Below are 24475 nucleotides of genomic sequence, written 5' to 3' on the forward strand. Positions count from 1 at the left end.
CCAGGAGCACAGAGGTCACACGGAAATTTTGCGAGCTGGGATCTGAACCCCGGTCACCCGGAGCCAAGGCTGGGATGAGCACAGGGACAGGAAGGGATGGGCCGCGTGCCCACCGGGCATCTCCAAACCCACCCACGCCCTTATGGCTGGAGAATGGGTCAACCAGGCAGCCGATGACTCAGGGTCCAGGCTCTCCTGCCCGTCAACCTTGGTCCCCGGGGCTGATTAGATAGGGGACCCTGCCCAAGCGAGGGAGTGCTGCAGCCCAGCTGCCATGGGACAGCCACGGCCCGGGCACGTGGCAGGAGGCCCAGAGTGGGGGTCTCTGCAGGGCCCTGGGGGGGGGCGGGGGGCACTGGGGGATAACAGCGTCATTGCACATGGCCTTATGGAGGACCTACGCATCCCTGGGGCCTCCTCCCTCCCTGCGGTCTGACTATAGACTACAGGCCACCCAGCAGAGCGGTGGAGTTCAAAGCGAGCCCACCCCGACCACCCAGGCGGTACGTATGAAGCCCCTACTGTGTGCCCTATCCTGTGCAAAGCTCACACGGGAGGGAGGAAGCCTCAGGCACTGTCCTCCGGGAATTCTAGGGTTAGCTGGGAAGTCAGGACCCCCCCCACCCGGGGACCGGCAGATCGAGCGGGGGCCCAGCAGCAGAGCGTGGGAAGGAGGCCGGGGTGGGGGGCGGGGGACCGAGCAGATCCGGAAGACCGGGGGCAGAACCCCGCCTTGGGGCTTCTGCTTCCGAAGGCAGGTCGCAGAACCGGCCTCTGGCCACAAAAAAGTTCTCTCTGCTGCAAGCAAGTCCTTTCTGGGCTTCGTGCCTCCATTGTCCCATCTGTTAAATGGGGGCAAGTGAGTCCTGCCCGCGAGGATCACAGGGAAAAGGCTCACCGAGCACAACAGCAGGCCCAGGCTAAGCACTAGGTCCCGGTTAGCCACCATTATCACTCTTTTAAAAACATCTTCTTGGTGGAGGCCGGGCGGGATCAGGCTCTGGGGCTAAGGGGGAAGCAGGCGGGAAGTGCCAACCACTGGGAGACCTGCCCGCCGAGAACGAGAACATTCTGTGCCAAGACAGGGCAGATCAGTGGAACAAGGGGTCCTGGGCGCCCAAGTCCAGGCTACACGACAGCCAGAGGGGTTCAAACCCGGGGCCCGGGCCAGAGGGCAGGCCCCAGCTCAGTTCAGCCTCCAGAAGGAGCTTCGGCCAGGGGGGTCCTTGAAGGCAATCGAAGGGCGGCGGGGAGCCGGGGCGGAGGCTTCCGCGGGGGCTGCGTCGGTGCCCCCGCCAGGGTCCTCGTCGCCCCGCCAGGCCAGGGCCAGCTGCAGATCGAGCTCCTCCAGATCCTCCCCCTCCAGGCTCGGGCGCAGCTCCTGGGGGGCGTCCTCCTGGTCTGGCTTCGGGCCAAAGGCCCAGTCTGCGGTGGGACGCCGGTGAGGAGCCCCCCGGGGCCCCCGCCGCCCTGCGCCCCCTGCCTGGCTACAAGAGGCCCTTGTCCCCGCCCCTGTCCCCGCCCCCCCCCCCCCCACCCCGGGGTGGCCCAGCACTGCCCCCAGCCAGGCCCGTGGTGGGTAGCGGCTCACCGGCCAGGTCGTGGGCGAGGTCCTTGATGAGATGCCCCACAATGGCGTAGGCCACGGCCACCACCAGGAATGCCGCGAGCAGCAGGTACAGCACATACCTGGGCAGGCGGATGGCATCCAGGGGCGGCGGGCGGTACTCCTCGTAGAGCGGCGGGGCCGGGCTCCAGCCCTCCATCCCCTCCTCGACCGCCAGCCCCGGCATGGTGGCCGCCCGCAGCAGGAGAGGCCTGGAGGTGACCCGCGTGGCGGAAATATTAAGGGGCTTTGGGTAAGAGGATTGGGGCTCCTTCGAGGCCACCATCTGTCTGGATTAATCACAGCGCAAATCGCTTCCGCCCGCTGCGCCCCCCCCCCCCCCCTCGTTCAGCTCCCGCCAACCTGGCTGGTGCTCTGAATGTCCATCCCGACCTCAGGGCCTTTGCTCCAGCTGTCCTGGGAAATTCCCAGGCCTCATGGAGCTGACATTCAAGACGAGGGGACAGGTGTTGAGAAAAACAGGGCCTTAGAGTAAACGATGTATTGGGTTAGAACGTGCAGAGCCGTGTTGGGGTGGGGGGGTGAGTCTATGGGGTTGGGACTAAGGGGAGTGAAAGCTTAAAATATGGTGGCTAAGGCCATATGGAGGTGCATGTGAGCAGAAACCCGGAGGAGGAAGAGAACCAGGTATGGGAATGCCAGAGGGGAACAGCAGTCCGGGCAGAGGGCATAGCATGTGCAAAGGCCCTGGGGCAGGACCTGCCTGGGATACTGGAGAAGAGCGAGGAGGCCCATTTGACTGGAGCAGACTGAGTGAGGGGGAGAGAGGGAGAAGGGGAGGACAAGGAGGGGTCTGGGGCAGACCATGGAGGGCCTTGGGGGCGGTGGGGAGAATCTGGGCTTTTACCCTGAGGGAGGTGGGAGTCCTAGAGGGCTGTGGGCAGAGGAGGGCGGGACCTGACTCAGCGCCCTCTCGTGGCTGCTGCGGGGAGGACTGACCGCGAGGGGAGAGGACAGGCTAGAAGGGACTGCTGGGGTCCAGCTGAGTGACGGTGGGGGCTGGGCACCCCTGGAGGCAGAGGAGAGGCTGTCCTTCAGGACTTTTTCCCAACTTTTCTTCTTGCCGTTACAATTTATGTTGCAACAAGAGCTTCTTTTCCACCTTTCAAAGTGAAAACACTTTTCGTATGTTTAACTTCCAAATGTTTATTATTTTTTAAAGTTTATTTATCGTGAGAGAGAGAGAGAGAGAGGAAGCGCGTATGGGTAGGGGCAGAGAGAGAGAGGAAGCGAGAGAATCCCCAGCAGGCTCCGCACCATCAGCACGGAGCCTGACGCGGGGCTCAAACTCATGAACTGTGAGATCGTGACGTGAGCCGAAGTCGGACGCTAAACCGGCTGAGCCCCCCGGGCGCCCCTGACTTTGAAATTTTTCATTTTGTTAATGTTTCTATTTATTTTTGAGACAGAGACAGGGCATGAGCAGGGGAGGGGTAGAGAGAGAGGGAGACCCAGAGTCTGAAACAGGCTCCAGGCCCTGAGCTGTCAGCACAGAGCCCGACGCGGGGCTCGAACTCACGGACCACGAGATCATGACCTGAGCCGAAGTCGGCGGCTTCACCGACTGAGTCCCCCAGGCGCCCCTGACTTTGAAATTTTTAAATGCTGGGAACAGTAGTCCGCCTTTTCCCTGCCACCCATTGTTCCGGTGATTTGTTATGAAAACTTGCAAATGTATAGAAAAGTTTAGGTTAGGGGTGTCTGGGTGGCTCAGTGCGTTAAGTGGCCAACTCTTGATTTTGGCTCAGGTCATGATCTCCCGGTTCGGGAGACTGAGCCTCAAGTCAGGCTCTGCTCTGGCAGCACAGAGCCTGCTTGGGATTCTCTCTCTGTCTCTCTACCCCTCCCCCACTTGTGCTATTTCTCAAAAAAAAAAAAAATAAATAAACACCTTTTTCAAAAAAAGAAAAGTTTAAAGAATTGTACACTTAACTGTCATATGCCCACCATCCACTTTCCCCAGTTAACATACGGCTGTATTTGCTCTATTATATAGCTAACCATACGCACACGCACACACACAAGCACACACACACACAATTATGCATATCAAACTAAATTGCATACCTCACATCCACAAACCGTGGTCCATCCGTATCATATGCAACCGTATTCAGCCCTAAGAGGGAAGGATAGCCTGACACCTGCCGCAACCTGGATGGACCTTGAGAACATTGTGCTCAGTGAAATAAACCCGACACAAAAGGACACATCCCGCAGGATCCCACTCGCTGGAGGTCCCTAGGCGAATAACATCCAAAGAGACAAAAAATACAATCGAGGTTACCAGGGCCTGAGGCTCCTGGGGATAATTCTCCTGTGAACACGGGTATACAATTACCCGTTTGAGGGTATATCTTAGATATATATCCAAGAGCAGAATTGCTGGGCCGTATGCTATGTTTAACTTTTTGAGGAATAGTATACTGTTTGGACATAACTGCTTAAAAGCTTGCTTTGTCTTGTGTGGACAGCATCCTGCTGACAACCAGTGGTGGTCTGGACTCTCACGGGGGCAGTAAAGATGAGCAAAAAGTGACGGCATTCCGACCCTATTTCAGACCTTGGATGGATAGGACGGGAAGGTAAGAACGGCAACCAGGTCCTGGTGAGAAACCTTGTACTTATCCTGGAGAGCACTCTTGCTCCTAAACTCCATATCCAATCCTTCCTCAAATCCTGTTTGCCCTGCCTCCAAAATTAATTCAGGGGCGCCTGGTTGGCTCAGCGAGTGTCGTGCGCCACTCTTGATCTCGGGGGTGTGAGTTCAAGCCCCACGTTTGGGTGTAGAAATTACTTAAAATCTCTAAAAAAAAAAAAAATCATAATAAAAATAAACAAAATTAATCCAGAATCTGAGCACTTCTGGTCTCTTTGCTTCCACCCTCCAAATATCTATTTTCTGCCTAGCAGTCCAAAAAAGCCTGTTCAGAATGTCCCTGATTAGAACACTTCCGTGGCTTCTCATTTGTCAGAGTGAAGCCAAGTCCTTCTTCTGTCTGGGCGGCTCTATCCCCAAACATCCCCACGGCTCCTTCCCGCACTCATGTAAGTCATCACCTCAGTCTGTGGCCACGCCCCCTAAGACCTCACACCCCACACGTACACCTTGCTTGAATACTTTGTTCCCCTTAACACGCGTCACGATCTAACATGTATTTTATTTATTTACTGTCCGTCTCCCTCAGACAACCAGGCCGGGAGGTTTACGAGGTTATGGATTGCAGGCTGTCTTGTCCTCAGCCTCCATTAGCTATTTGTTACGTGAACGATGAATGAACAACTTGACCGCGTGGGGGAAAGGACGCGAACCCTCCCCTCCCGAGCTCGCGTCCAGCCCCCTGAGGCCACTGGCCCCGCCCCCAGGACTTGGCCACGCCCCAGGAGCGCCGCGCAGGTTCCGTGGCTAGCCGGCCCCGGGCACAAACCATTTCCACTGACCGAAGCGGGTGGGGAGGCCGGAGAGAATCTCTTCCGGGGAAAGAATGAAGGTTGCCCTTGCCCTTCCCTGAGGGATGTCCGTAGACTCCATCCGGTGTTTAAGTGTGAGCTGGGCCCCAGGCGCCGACTCATGCTTCCAGACCTCTCTCCCGCCGCGGAGACTTTCACTGGAACTCCCCCCGAGGGCTGTGTTGGTGCCGTCCGGGCCGGTCACGTGGGCCACAAGATGGCGGCTCCCGGAGCGCGCTGCGAGCGTCGCGGTTGGTGAGACGCGGGTGGCGGCGGAGGGAGCGGGCGGGCGCGGCGTTCCTCGTCTCCCGGAAGATCGCTCGGGCGTTCTGGCAGCGGAGAGCGCGGTACGTGGCCGCGGCCTGGCGGGCGGGCACGGGGAGGACGCCGCGGGAGGGGGTCCAGTCTCTGGGATTCGTTGCTTGGGGGGCGGGGGGGAGTCGAGGGGCCTCCTCCTGAGGGGTTTAGAGTCCGGGCGAACGCTTTCCCCGGGTTGCGGGGTCCTTGTCGCCGGAGATCCCTTCGTTGGGGGGAGCCAGGGAGCCGGAGCGTGCTCGGGGTTCCCATATCGGGCGACCCCTTTCTCGACATTTCTGGGAGATCCAGCGGCGTGAGGGATCCAGTACTTGGGGACCCGCGTAGACAGATCTTGAGGCATCCAGTTCCTCGGGTTCTCTTCCAGGGGGAGGGAACCTGCGAGCAGCCCCGAGGGAATCCCTTCCTGGAGGAGCGTTGATTACCAGGTATCTTTTTGTTGGGAATTCTTGGTTTAGGGAGGTCGGGGATGGGGGGGGGGGGCGGAGGGTTGAGGATCCTCGTCTCCTCTCTCTCTATCCCTTACTAATCCATCGTGTCTTCTTCTAAGAGGCTTTCACGGGGGCGAGCGGATTCCCGGATTCCGCCTTGGTTGGGGGCTGATCCCCTCAACCCCGCGCCCACACCCTTGCCCCCGCTTCCCACTGAAAAAATGGGCCGAAAGTATGATTTGCGGGCTTCCAGGCGGCTTGGGGCGCCCTCCTGAACACAGAAGTGGGTTTGGGGCTCCCTGCAGGAATATTTAACACTAGCTCTGGTTTGTCCAAGGGCCTGTTAAGTGCCAGCAATTGTACAAGGTGCTCTAGGAGCATCGCTTCTTTGGGTCCATGTGCCCTTTCTACCCATTTTACGAATGATACAGATTTACGCCGGGCGTGAAGTGCCTAGTACGATGCCTGGTGCGCAGGAGACGTTCGGTTCATTCAACAACTAAGGATTGGCCACCTCCTACCATGGTGACCGATCCCGTGCTAGGCCTTGGGGACATAGCAGTGAACAAAACAGTATATATACCTGGGTCCGTGTGTGTGTGCGTGTGGTACAGATTTATCTTTATTTCTATTTAAAGTCCCGTCTTTGTGGCGCCGACTTTCTAGTAAGAAACAGATGAGTGAAACGTACTGGACGCCAGGAGCTGGTAGAGGCCGCGGGGAACACTGAAAGCCACAAGGAACAGAAGTGCAGGGCGGTGGAGGGTTTGCGTTGTCAAAGCTGGGTGCTCAGAGGATTCCTGCCTGTACTTTAATATCTGGACAGAGACTGGAAGGAAACCCGGCTCGTGAGCTGCTGACAGTTTTATTCCAAACGAAGAAGCCAAGCCCGGAGACTTTTGCCCCAGTTCAGGTCTTGCCCTGTTTTCGCTTCACGTTCCTCTCCCGTAGCTGGAGCTGCGTTGTTGGCCACATGTCCCCTCATTCCCAGGCATCTGAGGACGCTGGGGATGATGAGGAGGCCATGAAGGGCCCTCTCCAGGTGTCTTGAGGGCGACCCCGCACGGACTGGGAGGCAGGAGTCCTGGGTCCTGTTTGGTGACCCCAGACAAGTCGCTGCTCGTCTGTGTAGAAGAGAGTCAGATCTCATGGCCCCTAAGGCCTTGCCAGCTCCCTGGCTCCTGGTTTCTGTGGTCTCTGGTGGTCCTTATTTCAAGGTGTCCCCTCCTTCCATGGTCATCCACACTCAGGCAGCCACACCTCCCCCATGAAGCCGGGTCAGCCCTGCCGACGCTGCAGGGAACCGGAAGGCCACGCAGCATGCCAAGGCTTGCTTTACGAAGCGTCTGCCAGGACTTGGTTGATCTGGACGGTGGAGAGGGAGCCCCTCCTCCCAGCCCAGCCGCATCATGTCATCTTAGTCCATCCATTCGGCACAACAGTTGTGGTTTAGAACTTGCCTCTGGAGCCCGGCCACCTGGATGTATAACTCCTTACGCGGTTCGTAAGCGAGTCATTAACCTCTCGGCTTCTGCCCTCTCGCCCGTAAAAGGGTGACAGTCCTAGTGCCTGTCTCATAGTTTTATGGGGAGAATCACAGGAGCTCATGAATGTAGGGGGCTTAGAAGAGGTGCCTGCCGGGGCGCCTGGGTGGCTCAGTCGGTTGAGCGTCCGACTTCGGCTCAGGTCACGATCTCATGGTCCCTGAGTTCGAGCCCCGCGTCAGGCTCTGGGCTGATGGCTCAGAGCCTGGAGCCTGCCTTGGATTCTGTGTCTCCCTCTCTCTCTGCCCCTCCCCCGTTCATGCTCTGTCTCTCTCTGTCTCAAAAATAAATAAATGTTTAAAAAAAAAAATTAAAAAAAAAAAAGAGGGATGGAGGGGCGCCTGGGTGGCTCAGTCGGTTGAGTGACTTCGGCTCAGGTCACGATCTCGCGGTCCGTGAGTTCGAGCCCCGCGTTGGGCTCTGGGCTGACGGCTCAGAGCCTGGAGCCTGCTTGGGATTCTGTGTCTCCCTCTCTCTCTGCCCCTCCCCCGTTCATGCTCTGTCTCTCTCTGTCTCAAAAATAAATAATTAAAAAAAAAAAAAATTAAAAGAAAAAAAAAAAAGAAGAGGTCCCTGCCACAGAGCAGATGCTCTGTGCACGTCAGCCGCTGTTACGGGGAGGGCTGTTGGTTTCATTGAGGGCCTACTGTGTGCTGGGGGGTTTAGTGGTGACCAAGATAGACTCAGTCCCTGCCTTCAGAGTTCTGTGACGGGTAAGACCAGCCATAGCAGCTAAACTGGTAAACATCTTACGCGATGTCTAGTAGTGGTAAGTGCTTTGAAGAAACGTAAAACAAGGGGAAGGAACAACAGTGAAGACTGTGACCCGGGAAGGCTTCCCTGAGGAGGTGACATTTGAGACCCACGAAGTGAGAGCATGAGCATGGGAGGCATCTGGGGAAGAGAACAGGTCCGTGCAAAGGTCCTGGGGCAGGACTGGGCCTGGCCTGTTGGAGGAACAGCCAGGAGGCCTCTGTGGCTGGAGCAGAGTGAGGGGGGGGGGGTGGAGGGGGAGAGGAGGGAGGGCTGGCAGGGGTCGAGGTAGGTCATGCAGGGCCTTGGGGACCGTCAGGGGGCTTGGAATCATAAGGGGCCATAGGAGGGGGATACAGGACAGTGACCTGGTGCAGTTTCCACACCCCGTACTCAGCAGCTTTAAGCAGCAGCAGACTCACACCGTTGCCGGGGGCCAGGCATCTGGGCCTGGTAGCTTCTGGCTCCGACCTCTCGTGAGGTTGCGGTCAGGGTACCCGCTGGGGCCGCCTCGGCTGCAGAAGCTGCTCCCGGCCTCCTGCTCTCACGTGACAATTGGCCAGAGGCCTCGGTCCCTCGCCCCGCAAGCCCCTACGTCGGGCTGACGGAGCCTCTCCATGGCTGGCTTCCCCCAGCGCGGGCTAGGAGGACGCCGCAGCGTCTCTCTTGAGCTGCCCTCGGGGGTCCCTGTCGTCCCTTCCGTGTCCCGTTGTTCAGCCCTTCCGGTGTGAGAGGGGCCGCACGGAGTGGGGATCGTGGGGGGCTGTGTTGGCCCCCCACCACCATGGTCCCTCCGGCTACGGCGTGGAGCGCAGACCGCCAGAAGTCCTTGCTGGTACAGAGGCAAGAGGCCCAGAGAGGGAAAGTGACTTACGGAAGGCCGCGCAGCAGGTAGACAGGGCCAGACCCTGGCTTTCAACCCAGACGTCCAGGCTGGTCGGCTGGTGGGAATCCACCCCACCGGGGGCCTAACTCTTAAGGGAACAGGTTCACGGATGGGCGGAAGACGCCTCTCACCTGGGCTCTCGGTTTTCTGCACGTAGGTTCTTGTGCCCCACGGTCCCCAGCTTCGGCCCCCGGCGGGGCTGCGGAGGAGGAAGGCAGCGGCGCCATGGTGACCGAGCAGGAGGTGGAGGCCGTGGGGCGCACGCTGGTGGACCCCCAGCAGCCCTTGCAGGCCCGCTTCAGGGCGCTCTTCACCCTTCGCGGGCTCGGCGGCCCGGGCGCCATCACCTGGATCAGCCAGGCCTTCGGCGACGACTCCGCCCTGCTCAAGCACGAGCTGGCCTACTGCCTGGGCCAGATGCAGGACTCCCGGGCCATCCCCGTGCTCCTGGACGTGCTGCGTGACACCCGCCAGGAGCCCATGGTGCGCCACGAGGCCGGTGAGTGGCCAGGGCAAGGGCGCCTGGCCTTCACCCCGCCTGCTGCTGTTTCCCTTCTGCCTCGGTGTCCCCCCCCCCCCCCCGCCCCGTCGTGATCTAGCCGAACTCTGCACGCTGGGTCCGCGAAGGGTGGGTAAAGTCTCCAGCCCACCCCCACCCCGGGCCAGACAGACTCTGTCACCGGACTCAACTCTGCCACGGTGCGTAAAGCCGCCATAAACTAGCACCCCCGGAGGGGCGTGGCCACGTGCAGGTGGACCCTGATGGACGCTGAGATTTGAATTTCGCGTCATTTTCACGTGGGGAAATAGCGTCCTCTTGATTTGCAGTTTGTTTATTTTGAGAGAGACAGAGAGAGCGCGCGCAGGGGAGGGGCAGAGAGAGAGGGAGCATCCCAAGCAGGCTCCACACTCGGCACAGAGCCCGACACTGGGCTGGATCCCGCAAACTGTGAGAACATGACCTGAGTCGACGTCTGGAGCTGGAGGCTTAACCTAAGCCTGAGCCACCCCGGTGTCCCTCGTCCCTTTGATTTAAAAGAAAGCGATTTTGGGCGCCTGGGTGGCTCAGGCGGTTAAGCATCAGACTTCAGCTCAGGTCACGATCTCACAGTTCGTGACTTCGAGCCCCGCGTCGGGCTGTCTGCTATCTGTGTAGAGCCCACCTCAGATCCTCTGTCTCCCTCTCTCCCTGCCCCTCCCCTGCTTGCACGTGCGTGCTCTCTCTCTCTCAAAAATAAAAACGTTTAACAAAAAAAAAATTTTTTTTTGAGAAAGACATTTAAAAACATAAAAACCATTCTTTGCTGATACAAAACCAGGTGGTGAGCTCGCCAGCCTGTGATGTCTGTTTCATGAGTTCGTTTTATTCACTGGGCCAGTGTTTACTGAGCACCTGCCATGTACCAGGCCCTCTTATCTCCAGGGCAGCAGGAAACAGGAGGAACGAATAAAATCCTCGGCAAGAGTGTGCTGCTGAGGCCTTGCCTCTATAACCAGTGAGCTCATTTGTGGATGGGCACAGGGCGGCTATTTCCATTTTACTCTTTTGGGTATTTTTAATATTCCCCGAAGTGGTCTCTACTTATGCTGAGCTGTCCCCACCCCCACGCTGCCCCTGGTGACGCTGGATGTGCCAGTCGCTATTTCGGTTGGAGCTCTCCTTAACCAAGAGTGCTCTATTCCAAACCTCACCTTTCCCATAAGTCCCGCTATTTTGAGTGTATGGGAGTGCAGGACACCTTGTCGTGTTATGGAAGTGCTAAGGAGGCGATGACGCAGGGAGTAGGATGGGGGTGCCAGGGGTGTTGCCCTTTTTAATCAGTGGACAGAGATCTGAGTGAAGGAAGGCAGGTATCTGGAGAAAAGTGCTTCAGGCACAGGATACAGCCCGAGCAAAGGTCCTGGGGCAGTACCCAGCCTGTTCCTTGGGAGAGTGGCACGGAGGTCCCTGTGGCCGGAGCAGAGTGAGCAAGAGGGAGGAGAGGGGAGGACAGGAAGGGGACAGGGCAGGTTGTGCGGGGCCTTGGGGGCCAAAGGGAGGACTTTAGGTTTTTGCCTTGAAGGAGGTGGGGGCCCTGAAGGGCTGCGGGCAGAGGAGGACGCCCTGACTTGGATTCAGGTCCATTGGGGTGTTCTCGATGGGGGGCAGCATCACACTCTAGCAGCCTGCCAAGCGGAGGAGGAGTTGAGTGGGAGCGAGTGCTTGCTGGCCTTGGGTCTCTTCCCACTCAGGGCTTGTGCAGACCCACGGAGACGGTCAGCCTCCTCCAGCCCTGCCTGGTCCCGCTGGCCTTCCTCCCTCACTTCGCCGCCCAGATCCCCCTCCTCCAGGCTCACCCCCACGAACTCTCCTCGCCCGGGTGTCCTTGGAGCTCCATGTTACCCAGTGTCCCCAGGCTGTAATGTCATGCTCACCTGTGTCTCCCCATCTAGAGCATGGGGTGGGGGGGGGGGGGGGGTGCACTGGCCCGGGGATCGGGAGAGGTCTCAGCCCAGCTCCGGCCAAGTCCAAATTCAGGGGAAGGGATGCCATTGAGACCACTTGGGGGCCTTGCCCGCTCCACTCCAGTCCGCGGGGCCAGGGTGGGTCACAAGATACATACAGAGCTGTAGGGAGGACGGAGCACAAAGGAGGTGGTGTTGCTGGTGTCGTGTCCCCCCCCCCCCCCCGCATCCAGGGCCTTTCCTGCTTTCCTGACCAACAGTGAACTGTGTTCATGGTTCTTCTCCTCAGGGGAGGCCCTGGGGGCCATCGGGAACCCGGAAGTTCTGGAGGTCCTGAAACAGTACTCCACCGACCCCGTCATCGAGGTAACTAACGCCTCCCGCTCCCGCTCCTGCCTAGACCAGCCTCACCAGGGTTTGCTTGCCAGGGCGACCTCTTGGCCGGGACAAGATCAGAGGGCGGCGGCCAGGGTGGCTGCGGGCTCCTGATTCCCCCCGCACAAAACCCACCCTGCCCGGCTGACGCGCCGCGCCTTTCCCGCCCTTCCAGTCCCTCCGCCAGGACCCCTCCGAGCCCACCCGCTTCTGTCCGCCCCACGGTCCGTCCCCCCCGCCTGCCTTTCTTCCTTCTTCAGGGAGCGACTTTACTGAGATGTTAACACCATAAAATTCACCTTCTGAAAGCGTGCACTTCAGTGGTTTTTAGAACATCCACAGAGGTGTGCAACCATCATCTCTCATTCCAGAACATTCCCTCACCCCAAAAGGAGCCCCGCCCCATCAGTAGTCACTCCCCTGCCCCCCAACCCTTGTCAGTGTCTCATCTACTTCCTGTGTCCATGGATGAGCCTGTTCTGGACGTTCATCTGTGCACCCCTGTCCCCGCAGGTGGCCGAGACGTGCCAACTGGCTGTCAGGCGGCTGGAGTGGCTGCAGCAGCACAGCGGGGAGCCCGCGGTGGCAGGGCCCTACCTCTCGGTGGACCCGGCCCCTCCTGCTGAGGAGCGCGACGTGGGGCGGCTGCGGGAGGTGCTGCTGGACGAAGGCCAGCCACTCTTCGACCGGTACCGCGCCATGTTCGCCCTGCGCGACGCCGGCGGCGAGGAGGCTGCCCTTGCGCTGGCGGAGGGTGAGTCGGGGCCCGGGGAGGGGGGTGGGGGTCATGGTCAGTGCCCCTCGGTCAGGCTCAGCGGCTGCAGCTGTGACACCGACCGAGCCAGCGTGACCCAGGGAATGTGCGTCCCGGCCCCGGCCCCCGGCGCTTCCCCACGCGAGAACTCATCCTCCGTGGTGGGCGGGCACCCTGACTTCCGGTTCTCCGAGGGAGAAGCCGCGGCCGAGAAAGGCCGAGGTGGTTGCTCGAGGAGACGGCGGCTGGCGAGCGGCACAGTCGCGATCCGATCCGCGGTGGTGTGGCTCCAGGACCCTGAGCCCCTTTCTCTCTCCCCTCCCGGCTCTGCAGGCCTCTCCCCGGGCGGTCCCTGGTCCCCCGTGGCCCGATGCTCGGGACGTGCCCCCAGAGGATTTAGAGCCCTCGCAGCCCTCCCATGACTTCCTGTCTGGCAAGGAGACGCCTGGTCATCGCTGTGACCCTGCGTCAGGGGCGGGAGACCCGGCGATGCCGGGCGGGAGCCCAGAGGGGCTGGTGCTGCTTTGAGAACGGGGGCCGCACAGTCAGGCAGGTGGCCTTGGGCCCTGGCTCGGCCTCGAGGGCGTCTGGTCTTGGGCAGTCACCACCCGTCTCCCGGCTGTGGTTTCCCCATCAGTGTGAAGCATGACCTGTGTGTGGAGTGGGGGCAGGGTGCCCGTGACTGTCCCCTTATTAAACGCTGCAGCGTGTGCGGACGTGCGTACAGGCCCGCAGGTAGCCCTTGACCCCGCCGTCAAGCACATAATCCAGAGGCAGGGAGAGGCGGGAGCCAGCGGGCCGGGACCCTAGGCCAGGGAAGCCCCCCTCCTGCCCCGTCGGCCTTCGGAGGGAGCCCGCAGGGAGCCCACCGCCAGGCTGTGCCCTCCGGCCGCTCCTGCCCCCGTGGCCCCACGTCCCTCCCCCTGAGCAGCACTGACCACCTCGAGACGGGGAACCCCCTTTCTCGGTCCTTTCTGCCCTCGGGTGCTCAGCCCTGGGTCCCGCGGCGCAGGCCTGCGGGCGGGCGGGCGGGGGCGTGGTCACTGGCCCGCCCCGATGGCGCCGCCCAGCCAGTGACCACGCCCCCTCCCGCCCGCAGGCCTGCGCTGTGGCGGCGCCCTCTTCCGCCACGAGATCGGCTATGTCCTGGGCCAGCTGCAGCACGAGGCGGCCGTGCCCCAGCTGGCGGCGACCCTGGCCCGGCCAACCGAGAGCCCCATGGTGCGGCACGAGTGCGCGGAGGCCCTGGGAGCCATCGCCCGGCCCGCCTGCCTGGCCGCCCTGCGGGCCCACGCGGCCGACCCCGAGCGCGTGGTGCGGGAGAGCTGCGAGGTGGCCCTGGACATGTACGACTACGAGACGGGGCCGGCCTTCCAGTACGCGGACGGGCTGGAGCAGCTGCGCACGGCGCCCGCCTAGAGCCGCCGGCCCGCAGCCTCCCTCCCCTGCGGGGGGCCCTGGGACTCCACACCGCGGCTGCGTGTAAACCGAGCTCGTGTGGGTGGGATCTGGCTCCCCGTCCCCCTGGGGCCAGGCTGCGGCGTCCTGTGTCCCCCACTCAGGGGCCTCGCGCGGGGCGGCGGCACCCAGATTTCTGGTCGGGGTGGGATGTCGCGTGGAGCCGGCATCTGAGGGTGCCGGCCGGGGCTGTGGGGTTGCCTTGGCCCAGCTTCTCGAGGAACCGGGGGTGCCGGAAAAGGCGCTGTGGGCAGACCCAGCCGCCTTGGGCCTGGGCCGGGGCCCCTGACTCCCCAGCCTGGGACTAGGCAGGGAGGGGAGGGACGAGCCCACCCCAGGGTCCAAATGCACTATTAAATTATTTTTGCCAAGCCGTGACTCTGCAAGTATGTCGGGGGGGTCTGCAGGGCTGCAGTCAGGGAACCTCTAATGGGGGGGTGGGGGGGCGGGGTTTGAAGAGCTCAGCTCTGAGATCTGCCCCGCCCCAGGCGCTCCGGGGTCATCTCCGTCCCCGGGGGTAAAGTCAGCCCAGCCGGCCCTCCAGCCCGGCCTCCCCCAGACCCTCATTCTCACCCAGCCCCTGGCGGAGGCAGAGGGGAAGGGGTCTGGGGGCCTGGCTGGGAGCCCAGGCTACGGGTTCTCATCACAGCCCCCCTCCCATTCTCCGTGTGCGGCCTTGAACCACCTGTTTTACGGCGACGAGACGGCTGTAACAGCAGAGCCCAGTCTCACTTGGGACACCGTCCACATTCCCGCCGCTGACCTGACCCTCGGTCACCAGCAGCCCTGACACGGGCGGCCGACGTCACCACCCCGACGTCTGCTGCTGCCAGCGCATTTGACGCCAGATGTGTGGGGCTTCCCGCAGTTTAGTTCTGGCGCGGACGACCCGAATTAGCGCGGGCCCTGCGGGTTCCCGCTTCGGGGCTCCCGCCACCCCCTCCCCACACGGAATGATCTGCTAGGGCAGCCCACAGAACCCAGGAAGGCACCTCTCCCGCCCGTTCCTCCTGAAGGGCACCCAGCAGCTTCCTCCCCAGGAGGTTGGGGCACAGCCTCCTCCTGGCACGCGGACACAGTCACCCGCCCGGGGGCTCTCCCAGCCCCGTGGGTCAGGGACTTCGCGGAGGCTCCACGGTGCCGGCGTGAGCGCTTGAGCAGTGGCCATCGGTGGTTACCGCCCCGCCCCCCCCCCCCCCCCCCCCGTCAAGGGTGTGCCGCCCCGCCCCCCCCCCCCCCCCCCACCAGCCACCAGCCCCGGTGCCGCTGCCCCTCCAGTCTCCACTTAGGTACTGGGGAGGCGTCCCAAACTGGGCTCGGAGGGCAGAATTCCTCAGGTTACCTGCCAAAGCTGCTCCTCCCAAAGGAGGTGGAAACGCGCTTGTGCCCCCAGCCGCCGCGTCGCCCACCTGGACTGCACAGTCCCCTCTGCCCCCTGCCCCCTGCCCCCTGCCCCCACCTTGCTTCCCACGGTCTGTCCTCCCTGAAGCAGCCACCAGAGGGCGCTTGTGAGCACCCGGGTCAGGTCCCGCCGCCCTCTGCCCACAGCCCTCCAGGGCTCCCACCTCCCTGGAGGAAAAGCCAAAGTCCTGTACAACCTGCCCCTGCCCTTCCCTCTTCCCTCTCTCTCCCCCTCGCCCACTCTGCTCCAGCCACACAGGCCTTCTCACTGTTCCTCCATCATGTGAGCCTGGTGCTGCCCCAGGACCTTTGCATTTGCTATTTACTCTACCTGGAACCTTTTTTCCTCCAGGTATCTGTTCACTCCCTCGCTGAGATACTTGCTCCTTTGCTCCGATGTCCCCTCCTCAGTGAAGCTTGCCTGAGCCACCTGCGTTGAAATCATAACCTCACTCCTCATGTTCCTTTATTCTGTTCCCTGCTTTATTTTTCTCCGCAGCATCTCTGTTTTCCTGTACACGTTCCCTAATTTTGTTCATTGCCTGTTTTCTCCACCTGCACAAGCACCGCGAGAGCAGGGATTTTGTTTTCCGCGGCGTGACGACGGGGTGGCGCTTGAGCCGCGAGACGGAACATGAAAGTAAAGCCCTAGTGTGCAGTGTTTTCCCTCCCTATACCCACCACGGTCCACTCATGTAGCTCCCGATCGTGACTTTTGTAGTCAGGACACACGGGCCTCAGCACATCGCTGAGCGGACCCCTAGCCCCGCTAGGTCGCGTGCCTGGCTCCTAGTGGGTGGCAAATCGGTATTTGAGGCGCGCCCGTCATCGGGGGCGCTGGCTGGTTCAATACGTTCACAATCAGACCTTCACAAAGCTGGGGAGATCGGCTTCCAAAGAGTGAAGCGAGCAAAGCCCAGAATAAATCCTGTGGCCTGATTTGCATAAGCGGAGTCGTACATGTAAATTACCTGTGGGTAACGTCTTGGAAAAATAGCCAAGCATTTCCCCAGAGCCCTTGAACTCCCCGCGCCACTCGAGGCTTTTTACCGTGATGCGTACTCCCAGCGTTTGTCACGCACGGTGGCAGCGGCCGCTCTGGAGTGAGCAAACAGCCTGCGCGAGACAGCTTTCCCTGGGGACAGCATTCACCTGCCTCTCACTCAGGTGCTGTCTGTGGCTTTCTCTTGCTTCCTGGGCCAGAAAGCGTAAGGAAATGAGGCAGGAAGGCGCCCTGGCGTGTACCCCTGTCCGGCCGGTCATTGACCTGTGTAGCCAGATGTTTCTGTTTTGTTTTGTTCTTAATTTTTTTTAATGTTTATTTATCTCTGAGACAGACAGAGAGAGAGCATGGCGGGTGGGGCAGAGAGAGGGGGAGACACAGAATCCGAAGCGGCCTCCAGGCTCCGAGCCGTCAGCACAGAGCCCGACGCGGGGCTCGAACTCATGAGCCATGAGATCGTGACCTGAGCGGAAGTCGGACGCTCAGCCGATTGAGCCACCCAGGTGCCCCCAGATGTTCCCGTTTCTAAGGGCAGCCAGACGGCAACTCATTTGACGTACAGTCTCCCATTTAACGGGCGCCTGTGTGGCCCAGCTGGTTGAGCATCCGACTCTTGGTTTCTGCCCAGTTGTGATCTCGAGGTTCTGGGTTCGAGAACCCCTGTTGGTGCAGAGCCTGCTTGGGATTCTCTGTCTCCCTCTCTCTCTGGCCCCTCCCTCCCCTCAAAACTAAATGAGTAAACTATTTAAAAAATCTCCCACTTGAGAAATGTGGACAGTTCATTAAAAGCATCCAGGTGCCATGCATAGCAAAGAAGTCACTTTCACAGCCCAGCTGCTGGTTTAAACGTTGAGGCATTCATTTCACAAATGTGTATGGAACATCTACCGTGTGGCAGGCGGTCACGGGCACAGAGGGCATCGAACGAGAGTCTGGCCTCGTGGAGCTGACGTCCGGATGCTATTTTTTTATTTTCTTCCTGCATGTTCAAAAGGTGACTCCGGGCTGACTTTGCAGCGGCCTTGGCTGGCTTACGAGGACATCATCTCGACCGTGTTTCGTGACTCAGGCTAACGTTCACGCAGGGCTTCCCCGCGGGCCACGCGATGTGCTGACTCTGGAAGGCTCCTCGGAGGCGGAGTCCCAGGTGTGATTCACCCCAAGCACGTTCTGGGGGAAGGAGATAGGTCCAGGGCGCAGGAAGTAGATAGCGGAAGCCACACCCAAAAGCAAGACCTGGAAACGTCAGAGAGCTTGAAATCTTGAGCCTCCAGACGTGCGACAAACCGATAACAGGAGAGACATCTGTGCGGAACCCACACGTCCCGCACCTTCCCTTCTGGGGCTCCTTTACACCCGAGCAGGGCTGTGGGGGCCACAAGTCCAAACTCGGGGTGTCCGCAGGGCCCTGCTCCCTCTGAAGCCCCCGGGGGAGGAGTCCCTGCCTCCTCCGGCCTCCCTTGTTGCCGGTTCCCGTTGACCTTCCCCGGCTCGTGGGCACGTCTTCAGTCCCTGCTGGTCCTCACGTGGCCTTCCCCTCTTCCCCTACGTCTGTATCCAAATTCCCCTCTTTCCAGAAGCACACGACCCACCGGATGGGGGCCCGCCCCCTCCCCCCCCCCCCGCCGGTATAACCTCATCCTAACTTGGTGATGTCATCTGCAGAGACCCTGTTTCCGAATAAGGTTCCATCCGCAGCTGCTGGGCTTTAGGATGTCAAGTCCCTGCCCCAACCCGGGCTGAGTGAGAGAATTCCCCTGGCCTCCTGCACGTCCCCTTCTCTCTCGGGGCCCCGGGGCAGAGAGCAGGAAGGACTTCCGGGATGTTTGCCAGGCTCTGTCACCCCTCTGGACTTGGAGTTTGCCAAAGATAGGAACCTTTACTTTAAAAAAAAAAATAAAAGGTTGTCCCTGGGTAGCTCAGATGGTCGAGCATCTTTTTTTTTTTTTATGTTTATTTATTTTTGAGAGAGAGAGAGACACCGAATGCGAGTGGGGGGGGGGGCGGGCAGAGAGAGAGGGAGACCCAGAACCCGAAGCAGGTTCCAGGCTCCCAGCTGTCAGCACAGAGCCCGACGCGGGGCTTGAACCCACGGACCGCGAGACCGTGACCTGAGCCGAAGCCGGCCGCCCAACCGACGGAACCACCCAGGCGCCCCTAAAAAAAAATGTTTTTTTTTAATTAAAAAAAAAAACCAATTAAGTAGGAATTAAGTGATGCTCTCCGCAGGAGGAACCAGAGCGAGGAAATGGTTTGTTCGGTGGTGTGGCAGGTGAGCACAAAATTGAAGGGGGTGACAAAAAACTCCATAAACGGTAATATTTTGATGCATTTTTTTTTTTCTTTTTAAAAATCAACACGTAGGGGCGCCTGGGTGTCTCAGTCGGTTAAGCGTCCAGCTTCGGCTCAGGTCATGCTCTCAAAGTTCATAGCGTGGGTTCGAGCCCCGCATCAGGCTCTGTGCTGAGCCTGCTTGGGATCCCCGCCCCCACCGTCCCTCCCCCACTTGCATGCGCGAGGTTGCGCTCTCTCTTTCTCCCAAAAATAAGCATTTAAAGAAACCAGCGTGCATATTGAGGTCATCATACGGTCAGTCGTACCACCGCGTCAGCTTGCGTGTCCCCGCCACAGTCGTGGCACAGAACAGCGTGGACGAGCTGAACAATGACACCCCCAAAGATACCCGCTCCCTGATGCCCAGAACCCGTGAAAATGGTATTTTTTATGCTATAAAAGGGACCTTGCGGGAGGGAGAAAGCCAAGGCCCCTGAGGCGGGGGTGACCCTGGGTGTCTGGGGGGCCCAGCGTCCTCAGGAGAGGGAGGCAGACAGATGGGCAGACCGCCCCCCCATCCCCCGCTGCGGCCTTGAGGCTGGAGGAGGGGCCGAGGGCCAAGGACGAGGCGGCTTCTGGAAACTGGAAAAGGGGGCAGACGGGACCCCCTGGGCCTCGCCCCCCTGGCGTCAGGGGTTGGGAGGGGGGGTTGCAGAACCAGCCCTGCCCACGCTGGGTGTCAGCCTGGAGGAACTTGTGTCAGATTTCTGGCCTCCAGGGACGCCTGGGGGACTCAGCCAGTTGAGTGACTGTCTTTGGCTCAGGTCGTGATCTTGTGGTTCGTGGGTTCAAGCCCCACATCCGGCTCGCTGTTGATGGGGCAGAGCCTGCTTTGGGTCCTCTGCCCCCCACCCCCACTCCGCTCCCCTCCTCTGCTCGCGCTCTCAAAAACAAACAAGACTTCTGGCCTCCGGAACGGTGACATAACGCAGTCACGTTGCGCTCGGCTCCTGGGTTTGGGTGACTTGTGGCAACAGAAACCGCCCTCAGCGACCTCCCGCACTGTCCTCCTACAACCCCCACGTTCCTGCCTCAACGAGGTATTTTTAAAAATCAAAATTTTAAAAATAAAAATTAAAATTAATGCAAAAAAATCCAAACTTCTGGGGCGCCTGGGTGGGTCCGTTGGTTAAGTGTCCAACTCTTGACCTCAGTTCAGGTCTGGATCTCACGGCGGTGAGTTCAGGCTCCGTGTCGGGCTCTGTGCTGGGCGTGAAGTCTGCTATTAAAAAAATCCAAACTTTGTTTTTTAATGTTTATTTTTGAGAGAGAGAGAGAGAGAGACCGGGGGAGGGGCAGAGAGAGAGGGAGACACAGAATCCGAAGCAGGCTCCAGGCTCCGAGCTGTCGGCACAGAGCCTGACGCGGGGCTCGAACCCACGAACCGTGAGATGGTGACCTGAGCTGAAGTTGGACGCCCAACCGACTGAGCCACTCAGGTGCCCCCCAAAAATCCAGACTTTTAAATGAAGACGGGATTCAACTTTGCACAGGCCACATCTCTGGCCTCAGCCTAATCCCAGCCCAGTCGGACGCTGTCTTTTATTTAAAATGAAACGAGCGAGTCAGATGGCCGAGGTGGAATTCTGATTCAGAAAGAACTTGCTGACTTTCGTTTTCTCCCCGAGTGTGCGTCACATTCTGTTGGAAACGAAAGAGGCACCAGATCAGCACGCTTTTTCATCACCAGAATTCAAAACAAAACAAAACAAAGCATATAGTGCATCTGGATTGTTCCACTGAGCTCTGCAGGGCACGTTTTAGCTGGAATGTTGATAGTGTTGGTTTGGGGTGAGGAACAGAAACTCGTAGACACGGTTATTGAATCTGGGAGTGGGCCCCAGGAATGATTATCAGCCCCAGCCCAGAGGGGCAGATACTCAAGAAGGTCCTTTGTCTGGGGCGCCTGGGTGGCTCAGTCGCTTGAGCATCCAACTTCGGCTCAGGTCACGATCTCACGGTCTGTGGGTTCGAGCCCCGCGTCGGGCTCTGTGCTGACCGCTCAGAGCCTGGAGCCTGTTTCATTCGGATTCTGTGTCTCCCTCTCTCTGTCTCTCTGCCCCTCCCTTGCTCACACTCTGTCTCACTCTCTCTCAGAAATAAACATTGGAAAAATTATTTTTAAAAAAAGAAGATTCTTTGTTTGACATTTATTGATCTACTCTGTGCCAGGCACTGCTCTGGACCTTCTTTGTCCAGTAAAATTTGCTACGATAGGCGTATTCTATGTCTGTGTCATTCAATATGACAGCTACTAGCCAGAGGGGCTGGGGGTATGAACATTTGATATGTAGCCAGTGCAACTGCAGAACTGATTTTTTTTAACGTTTATTTTGAGAGAGAGAGAGAGAGCGAGCACAGGAGAGGGGCAGAGAGAAGGAAAGAGAGAGTGCCAGGCAGGCTCCGCACTGTCAGCACAGAGCCCAATATAGGGCTTGAACTCATGAACTGTGAGATCACGACCTGAGCCGAGACCAAGAGTCAGATGTTCAACCGATTCAGCCACCCAGGTGCCCCCAGAACTGAATTTTTAATTTGATTTTATTTATTTTTTTTTTAATTTTTTTTTAACGTTTATTTTTGAGACAGAGAGAGACAGAGCATGAACGGGGGAGGGGCAGAGAGAGAGGGAGACACAGAATCGGAAGCAGGCTCCAGGCTCTGAGCCATCGGCCCAGAGCCCGACGCGGGGCTCGAACCCACAGACCGTGAGATCGTGACCTGAGCTGAAGTCGGACGCTTAACCGACTGAGCCACCCAGGCGCCCCTGAATTTTTAATTTTAAAATGTAAGTAATTTAAATGGAAATGGGAAAAGCTGACATTCGATTCAGTTATTGGAAAAGTTTTAAGCATGCTGGGAATCCCTGGGGGCTGTGGATCTGTTTTTCCCCCTGTCAACTTTAAATACAGAGATCCAGAATTTCCAGTGAAAATTAGCACCCAAACTGAGAGGGGCCATAAGTGTTCACACGCTGGATTTTAAGACTTAATATGGGAAAATTAGTATGAGATATCTCATTGATAATTGTTGATTTTGATTAAATGTTGAAATGTAAATATTTTGGACATATGAAGTTAATAAAATATATTAAAATTAACTACACTGGTTTCTCTTGTTTGTTTAACTTTTATTTATTTACGTAGGCTTTATGCCCAGTGCAGAGACTAATGCGGGGCTTGAACTTACGACCCTCAGATCGAGACCCGAGCTGAGATCAAGAGTTGGATACTTTTTTTTTTTAATTTTTTTTTTCAACTTTTTTTTTTATTATTATTTATTTTTGGGACAGAGAGAGACAGAGCATGAACGGGGGAGGGGCAGAGAGAGAGGGAGACACAGAATCGGAAACAGGCTCCAGGCTCCGAGCCATCAGCCCAGAGCCTGACGCGGGGCTCGAACTCACGGACCGGACCGTGAGATCGTGACCTGGCTGAAGTCGGACGCTTAACCGACTGCGCCACCCAGGTGCCCCAAGAGTTGGATACTCAACCGATTGAGCCACCCAAGCGCCCCTCTTTGTCTTTCTCTAATGTGGCCACTAGATAATTTAAAATTACTTACGTGGCTCATGTTATATTTCTATCAGATGACGCTGCTCTGGAACCTATGATGTTTGCAGAGCTCACTGAAACCCATTATTGTGTGACATGTATAACTTCATACCGAATGAATGAATAGAAATCCTGTATTATGGTATTTTTCCCCCCAAATCTTTGCCCACATGTCCCTGATCGCTGCGTTGGGGACTATAACCCTTCATTCTCTCTTTCCTTGTTTTATTATTCTCCATACTTCAGCTCCAGGCAGAGAAGTTTCGTTTTTTTGTTTTTTATTTATTTATTTATTATTTTTTTTTTAATTTTTTTTTTCAACGTTTTTTATTTATTTTTGGGACAGAGAGAGACAGAGCATGAACGGGGGAGGGGCAGAGAGAGAGGGAGACACAGAATCGGAAACAGGCTCCAGGCTCCGAGCCATCAGCCCAGAGCCTGACGCGGGGCTCGAACTCACAGACCGCGAGATCGTGACCTGGCTGAAGTCGGACGCTTAACCGACTGCGCCACCCAGGCGCCCCACGTTTTTTTGTTTTTTAATTTATAGATGAATTTGGTGAGTACTGAGTCATTTTCTGAAGTGTATTTATTTATTTTGAGAGAGAGCAAGCAAGCAGGGGAGGGGCAGAGAGAGAGGGAGAGAGAAGATCCCAAGCAGGTTCTGCACTATCAAGGCAGAGCCCAAAGTGGGGCTCGAGCTCACGAACTGTGAGATCATGACCTGAGCCCAAAGCGAGTCAGACGCTTAGCCAACCTAGCCACCCAGGTGCCCTGACAGACAGGAATTTTTTTATAACAGCTTTATTGAGATACAACTCACGTACTATAAAATTTGCTCACCCAAAGCATACGATTCATTGGATGTCAGTATATTCAGAGCTATGCAACCATCAATCACATCAATTTTAGAACATCCCATCACCCCAGCAAGACAATTCCTAGCAGTCATTCCCTATGCCTTCCTTCCCCCCAGCTCCTTGGCAACCGCCAATTTACTTTGTCTCTATGGACTTGCCTGGACATTGTGGGCATTTCATATAAATAGAATACTACGGTACAAGGGCCTTTTATGTGTAGCTGCTGTCACTGAGCATCGCGCTACCACCTGGGAGCGTGTATCAGTGCTTCGCTCCTTTTTACCCACAAACAACATGTCACCATGTAGAGACACCACATTTGTCTACCCGATCATCCGTTATAGACAGTTGGGTTGTTCTATTTTCTGGTTATTACGTATAATACCACGAACATCCCTGTACACGTTTTTATGGGCACACGTCTTCAATTCTCCTGGGTCGATACCTATGAGTGGCATCGCTGGGTCATATCGTAATTCCACGTGTAACTTTTTCAGGAGCTGCCAGGCTGTTTTCCCCAGGGGCTGCCCCATTTTACGGCCCACCAGCCAGCCGTTCAGGAGGGTTCCCCTGCTCCACGTCTGCACGAACACTTGTTACGTTTTACCTTTGTTTTCTTTTTCATAGCCATCCTAGTAGGAGTGAAGTGTTCCCTTCCCTTCCCTTCAACCCTGAAGTGCTTTTGATTTGCATTTCCCTGATGACTCCTGATGGTAAGCATCTTTTCATGAGCCTCTGGGCCATTCACCTCTTTTCTTTGTTGAAGGTCTGCCTGCACCCTTTGCCCATGTCGGGGGCAGAGGTTTTTCTGACTGGAGAGCACTCCGTAGGAGCGCAATAAATGTTGGATACTGAACGAACGGAACGTCTTCCCGCAGGCAGTGGGTGTCATGCACCTGTTGCCGAGTCCCCTCTGCGCTTATCACGCAGGGCGACTGCTTCCCGGGCTGTGGGGCCGCCCTTGAGTGCCCGCGCCTGCGACTGTCTCCTGCTAAGAACCACGTCCTGAACTAGGCAGAGCCATTCCCGCAGTTCCCTCGCAACTGGCTCAGCGGGTCAGCGGGGTCGCGGGCGCCCCCGGCGGCTCCGGTCGCCCGTGGCAACGCGTGGCGCCCCGCTTCCTGTATTGATTCGAATCACGGGTTACGTCACGTCCTCCCGAGATGCCCGAGGCGCGCAGGCGCAGCTGCGCGGGGTAGGAGGGGCGTGGCGCGGCCCGGGCGCGAGGCCCGGGCGCGCGGGGGCGTGGCGGGGCGTGGCGGCGGTACGCAGCGCGCCGGCGCGG

At 58.1% G+C, this 24475-nt stretch overlaps 1 protein-coding gene across 1 annotated transcript; it reads left to right on the forward strand.

Moving 5' to 3' along the window:
- The first annotated feature begins 5103 nt into the window (after positions 1-5103).
- On the forward strand, positions 5104-14409 carry DOHH (deoxyhypusine hydroxylase). The gene is made up of 6 exons (XM_042927964.1): positions 5104-5424; positions 5760-5820; positions 9164-9505; positions 11741-11817; positions 12340-12580; positions 13680-14409. Exons 3-6 carry the CDS (start codon positions 9232-9234, stop codon positions 13997-13999), a joined length of 912 nt encoding a protein of 303 aa, XP_042783898.1. The 5' UTR covers positions 5104-5424; positions 5760-5820; positions 9164-9231; the 3' UTR covers positions 14000-14409.
- Positions 14410-24475: the final 10066 nt, after the last annotated feature.

This window comes from Panthera leo, chromosome A2, assembly GCF_018350215.1.
Source record: "Panthera leo isolate Ple1 chromosome A2, P.leo_Ple1_pat1.1, whole genome shotgun sequence".
Lineage (NCBI taxonomy): Eukaryota > Metazoa > Chordata > Mammalia > Carnivora > Felidae > Panthera > Panthera leo.

Excerpts from the sequence above, each read along its gene's own strand:
- DOHH (XM_042927964.1), top strand. The coding sequence starts at position 9,232 with ATGGTGACCGAGCAGGAGGTGGAGGCCGTGGGGCGCACGCTGGTGGAC. Across the intron at positions 9,506-11,740 it reads CATGGTGCGCCACGAGGCCG|GGGAGGCCCTGGGGGCCATC; the intron begins GTGAGTGGCCAG and ends TCTTCTCCTCAG. Across the intron at positions 12,581-13,679 it reads TGCCCTTGCGCTGGCGGAGG|GCCTGCGCTGTGGCGGCGCC; the intron begins GTGAGTCGGGGC and ends TCCCGCCCGCAG.